The sequence below is a fragment of the Anoplopoma fimbria genome, chromosome 5, assembly GCF_027596085.1.
Source record: "Anoplopoma fimbria isolate UVic2021 breed Golden Eagle Sablefish chromosome 5, Afim_UVic_2022, whole genome shotgun sequence".
NCBI lineage: Eukaryota > Metazoa > Chordata > Actinopteri > Perciformes > Anoplopomatidae > Anoplopoma > Anoplopoma fimbria.
In genome coordinates, this window is record NC_072453.1 from 6,441,617 (window position 1) to 6,447,621 (window position 6,005).

At 39.1% G+C, this 6,005-nt stretch overlaps 1 protein-coding gene across 1 annotated transcript; it reads right to left on the reverse strand.

Moving 5' to 3' along the window:
- Positions 1–707: 707 nt before the first annotated feature.
- LOC129091780 (glucagon receptor-like) lies at positions 708–5,744 on the reverse strand. The gene is made up of 12 exons (XM_054599475.1): positions 5,630–5,744; positions 5,326–5,436; positions 4,537–4,658; positions 3,022–3,128; positions 2,513–2,669; positions 2,251–2,410; positions 1,995–2,055; positions 1,836–1,905; positions 1,609–1,700; positions 1,361–1,499; positions 1,196–1,237; positions 708–779 (listed from the first exon to the last, which is right to left on the reverse strand). The coding sequence occupies exons 1-12, from the start codon at positions 5,742–5,744 to the stop codon at positions 708–710; spliced, it is 1,248 nt and encodes a 415-aa protein (XP_054455450.1).
- Between the last annotated feature and the right edge of the window lie 261 nt (positions 5,745–6,005).

Below are 6,005 nucleotides of genomic sequence, written 5' to 3' on the forward strand. Positions count from 1 at the left end.
AGTTCTCCAATCAGAGGGTCGGTGGTTCGATACCCGGCTTTGGCAGTCAATGTGTCCTTGGGCAAGACACTTAACCCCAAGTTGCTCCCGAAGGCTTGCCATCGGTGTAGACTGGATGTTGCATGAATGTTAGAGTCTGATGGTGGCACCTTGCATGGTAGCCTGTCATCAGTGTGTGAACGGGTGAATGATATGTAATATACTACTGACTGTAAGTTGCTTCGGATAAAAGCGTCTGCTAAATGACTGACTGTAATGAATTATCACAATCACATATTCACAATTTTACAACTTACATAATATCAATCACTTATTCACGATACATATTCACAACAAATCACATATATTTTTTTTAATGTACAGTGAATGCAAACACGTATTCAATCTGAATCTATATTTACAACATGTGGGAGTATCTCCACTGGGTCTTGAAGGTGAATGAGGAAGGACACCTGCATTGCTACGGACGATTGTCCAGTGTCAACCTGATCCCCATGCTGCAGGGTGTTGTCTTTATTTACCACCGATGGACAGTGCAGCGAAGAAGTCTTTGGGGAAGTTGCTTGAACTTGCCGTCTAAAAATTTGTAAACTCTCAGGAGTGGGTGAACCATCAGGCACCGCCCTCATTGTGGTGGCAGAGGATCTGTTGCGCTCCGGCACCGTGGCGATGGAGAAAGTATCTACTCGAGGGTCAGGAACGGCTAGTCACTTTCCACAGCATACAATCGCAGCCTCTATCCTCCAGCTGTGTAACTTCCTCTTCAGCTCTGTCCTGACCTGCACCCAGAGTGAAGATGAGCCATTACAGAGTTAATGGGCCATTTTGTGACATTTTTTGTCTGATGCTTGAACATTTAATGGAAACTGAAAAGTAATTCAAAATGGTCCATTAGAAACTTAACAGAAAAAAGATGACTTTAACAATATTTATTCTAATGCATCCTTTGATGATCTGTACAGCTGCATATCCTCGCCATCACCCTAAATGGGTTTCTGAGGAAGATGAATAGAGTATCCCCACCATTATCAGGATTATTTACTGTTTCAATATGATTTAACACAAAGTCTAAAGTTTTACACGCCATGTAGATATATATGTTATCTCTTGGATACTGTGACTGTTACTATGTTAATCAGTACCTTCTATGTAGGATACATAAAATGAAATGAGAATATGAGATGTAACAACCAACCTCTTTATTGGCGTAGCAGTAGAGCACAGCCACCAAAACGCCCTGCAGAGAGGCCACAGAAAAGTCCTGTTAACTACATTTGCTGTACAAGAACACATTAGATAATGTCTGGATGGTTACATTGCTTTAAAGCAAGCAGCTACTCTCGGGTCCAATTGAACCTACCTGAAATGAATTGAGGAAAAGGGTGAAGAAGACTTTAATGTAGCGCAGAACACCTGTTGTCTGCTCGTCTGTCGCAAAGATGAATATGATCTCATGAACCCCAAACAGAGGGATGAGGGTAAGGGTTGCCTTAGCAAGCCTAACAGGACAAATCAAACTGTAGATTTGTAGCCTCGATTTAAAAAAATAGACAAAATATTAGAACAAATCTAATTTATCATCATAAAAAATATGCTGAGACAACTTGCCTAAGTTTGTAGTCAGGGTATCCACTCTGGTTGCTGGCACGTAATTTCGAAAGAATGACCTTCAGGATCTTCATGAAAATCAAAAAGTTGATCTGTTGATTAGAAAATCTAAATATTAATTTGCTGTATCCAGTGCAAAAAGTGGTTATTATGCAATATATTTCACAGTAGAGACCAACATGTCAGACTCGTGCACTGAGAAGACTATTTGCACAATTCATCCTTACTAGTGAAGCAAGTAGAATTGGGAAACGAATGATCCACCAGTAGTTCATGTTCTCATTGACAGCCCAACACCTGAGAAGAAAAGGCAGCTGTTACAATTTATAAAGTGAGCATGCACATGGGGCCACTACTACTACACACACACCTGCACACACACTTACTCTTTATTCTCTTTCAATTGCTTCATCACTACCCAGGGAACCACAAACAGAAGTGGAGTTCCTAAAGACAGAGAAGATTGCAGGATTCAGTGCTGCGGGTGCTTTCATAGACAACATCACAGGTGGATGCTGTGTAAATATTTCCATGGCATGCATCTATGAAAAGCCACACTGCTGTTATAGGGCATGATATGTGGTCACTTTAGAAAGTACTCCTTGATGCATGTTAATTTGGACACAAAGAGATAGAGCTTACCCCAGCCAAGACAAATGTAAGGTAAGTATTTGTTGTTGTCGATGAACACTGAGGCAATAAGCACAGAGTACAGATAAATTGCCTCTCCAAAGAACCAATAGTGATTGGCCAGGACACAGTACTGCATCATTACCTGTGCTACCCTGCAGCCAATAGCAGCCTGGAGAATATAGACATGAAAATGTACACATTACAAAAGGCTATTGTTTGAACCACAACAAATAACAACAGTAAACCTTCATCACTACATCTCAAGACCCACCTGGTGACTGAGCATCTCGCTCACATCTCCGTGTTTCATGATTTCTCTTCCCCAGTGGCGTTCCAGCATGGTATCCTTAATAATAACAGATACAGCTCGAAGGATGAGGGACATGAAGAGGTTAGCATGAATGTAGTTCCTGGTGCAATGCAGTTTCCTGTCAGGGGACATACAAGTACCACAAATTAGACACTTTAAATATACATTTTTATACAGCTACATTGTTCTTGATTTTGTTGGTTTTCTTATTGGCTGTTTTTGTCTGACCTGAAAAGCACATCATTTACATCATTAAATGTAATGCCCTTCTTTGGTCACCCTTGAATCACTTCTCTGTGCACGCTAAATTTAGTTAAATTAGTAACTTACAACTGCAAAATTGGGGTGTGCTGATTGCATTCAACATTTCTGCTCACCTAGATTAATTATGAATGTTGAAGATTTGCAATTTCCTTGGTGTCTGATTTGTATTTAGAATTAATATTGCAGACGGTTATTTGACATCTTACCTTAAGCTCAGGAGAATGATAAGAGCCGTTACGAGCATGAAGAGGGACAAGGAATAGCCGACCGTGTACAACATCCTGAAGCTCACCATCAGTTGTTTGAACCACAGCTGTGAAGACAAATCCACACCAGTCACTTTTGGGAAGTAAGACCTCTTAACTTCTTTTACAAATTATATGATAATCAGGGACAACCAAGTGGATGTGGTTTACATTATCCATCCATCCATCCATTTTCCGTAACCTGCTTATCCAGTTAAGGGTCGCAGGGGTGCTGGAGCCGATCTCAGCTGTCAATGGGCGAAGGCAGGGTTCACCCTGGACAGGTCGCCAATCTGTCTCAGGGCGGTTTACATTATAAAGATGAAAATAGTAAAATGTTGGATGAAAATCCACTTTAAAAATGTATTGGTAATGTACCTCATGAACCCATTTTGTATTTTTCACATAACATTAGGTAAATTAGTTATTTATATAGCACTTTATTATACACAGAGGTCATTCAAAATGCTTAACAGGTAAAAAAGAAAGAGAGGTATAAAATAACACAAAGAAAAGTTTTTATAACCTTATAAAAGAACCAACTAGTTTAAAATGAAATGAAAGAAAAATACTTTGAACTGAGCAGTTAAACGCTGTGGAAAAGAGAACAGTCGTTAGCCGCATTTGTGATTTCACTCCGATAACTGACCAGTTACTGCAGATTTGTAACTGACCAGAAAACATATCCCATATATTTTTGACAGACCATTTACTAAATGAGACCTTGTGTATGTGTATTTGTTGTTTGTATGTTACTCAGAAAACATATCCCATATATTTTTGACTAGGACCATAATAATTTACAATAAGTAGGGCCTTAAAAGAAATTCTATATTTAACTGGAAGCCGGTGCAGAGATCTATGAACTGGAGAAATGTGTCCTCATTCTTTGGTGTTTATCAGTATTTTATCAGTTGCATCTTGAATGAGTTGCAACTGTCTATTGGTCTTATTGGGGAGACCAATAAGGAGTGCCTTACACTAAGACAACCTACATCAAATAAATTAACTCTAAATCAAACTTAGACACAAAGTTTCTAATTTTTGCTACATATTTTTAGGGTGCCATAATTATGAATTTGTTACAGATTTAATGGGGCAACTTAAATGTAAATCTTCATCAATGATTTCAACAGTTAGCAGTGAGTTTTTATGCTTGACATGACTTTTGTCTGGAAAATATGCAATGGGAAAGAGAGAGAGGGGAGAGCTGAAAGATGCCAATTAGCATCAAACTAACATGGGTTCATATAAGTTACTGCAGAGTTTGTTCTTTTCCTTTAGCTGTTTACATCATGGCTTGGGTCTGACAAGAAACAACCCCAGTTTCAGCAGTGCAGTGAACATTAAACAAAAGGATTTGTCTTTCTAAATACATAATAAAGAATAATAAAGAATATACTGTAGTACAAATGTTTAAGTGTTCACAGCTCAAACAAATTAACCCCCAAGCTGGTGACATTTTGTTTGTCGTACCTCCTGAGACTTGACCTCTTTTTCCTCCTCACACTGGGTCATGTCCCTCCACACCTGCTCGTTGTCATCTCTCTCCCAGAGGCCGTCTGAGCCACACAGCCGGCGCACAACACCCTGGGAGACTGAAGGAGAAACAGTCAGTCAGTCCTTCAATCATTAACTGCATACTCATAATTAACGTCACAGGGGGTTGAAGCCAATCACAGCATAGGCAACACTTGGCAGAAGATGGGTAAATGGCCTGGGCAGGTTATCATTCCAGCATAATATTGAACAGGAACACAAAGATGCATACTCAGGCACAATGAACATATATACATGCAAAATAATCAGATTGTTTCAATATTTATTACTACGTCACAGACTCTGACTCTTGCATAGTCACGTGGATATGTTTACTTTGTGTGTCCCCCACATAAAAAGGATCGTTATTGACTTTCCATTGGCACTGTTTTCGTGCTGAGCGTCAAAAAAAGGCATCAACCTTCTAAACTAAGTCTTTTCAAGAAATTAAATAAGCACATTTCCCAAAATGGTTTTGTTGTTGTGCTGTGTCAACCCCTACATACTTTAGGCTATGCTTTACTCTCATTCTCAGTGTCAGTATTGAGGATATAAACGTTAAGATCTGGGGAACTTTAATATCTTCAACCAATTTCCACTTAACCAACATCCAATACTGATGGTGAAAAACAAACCTCGCCACACATCAAAAACCTACTCAACAAGTAATAAATAAATATTTCAGGTTGTTCTGTCAAAGAAAGACTCACTAAAAGGATGAGTTACCTTGATCATACCAGGGCAGGTAGAAAGGACATGAGATGTTGATCACAGAGCCAGCCGGAGTATCTGGCCAGCAGGCGTATCTGTCAAATGTCCTGTTACAGAACAAGCCAGCTAGAAAAGCAAACCATAAGAAACTAAAAAGATACCTGTTCCTCAACAAAAACCACTAGATGATCATTTTTGCTGCAAAATTAAATGGAATTACTCAACATTTTCCTTGTTCTCTTTCCTCCCCTTTTCCACCTCTTGCCATATTCCATTTTGCATGATGAGTCAGTACTAGATGAATGAAGTTATTCAGTACCTTGAGGGAGCGGCTCATTTTCTATCATTGTGACACAGTCTTCTTTATACTGGACCCACTTCAGATAAGTCTCCTCTAAGACTTTTCCACTGGACATCTCACACTGTAAGGGCATTTCCCAAAAAATAATTTTTAAGAAAGTCAAGTCCAACATTTTAGCCTTCTTTGGAAGAAAGAAAGTTCTGCATTTGGGTTTACTTTAAAAAGCGTCCTTTTCTGTCAAATCAAAAGAAAAATGGATTTAAATGATATTTAATTAAAACTAACCTTTTGCAGTTTGAGAAACAGTAGGCAGACCAAAGCCATTATGTGTTGTGACATGTCCATCACTGCAAACGTTTTCTTCTCGGAAAGACTGAGGCGAGGAAGGACAACA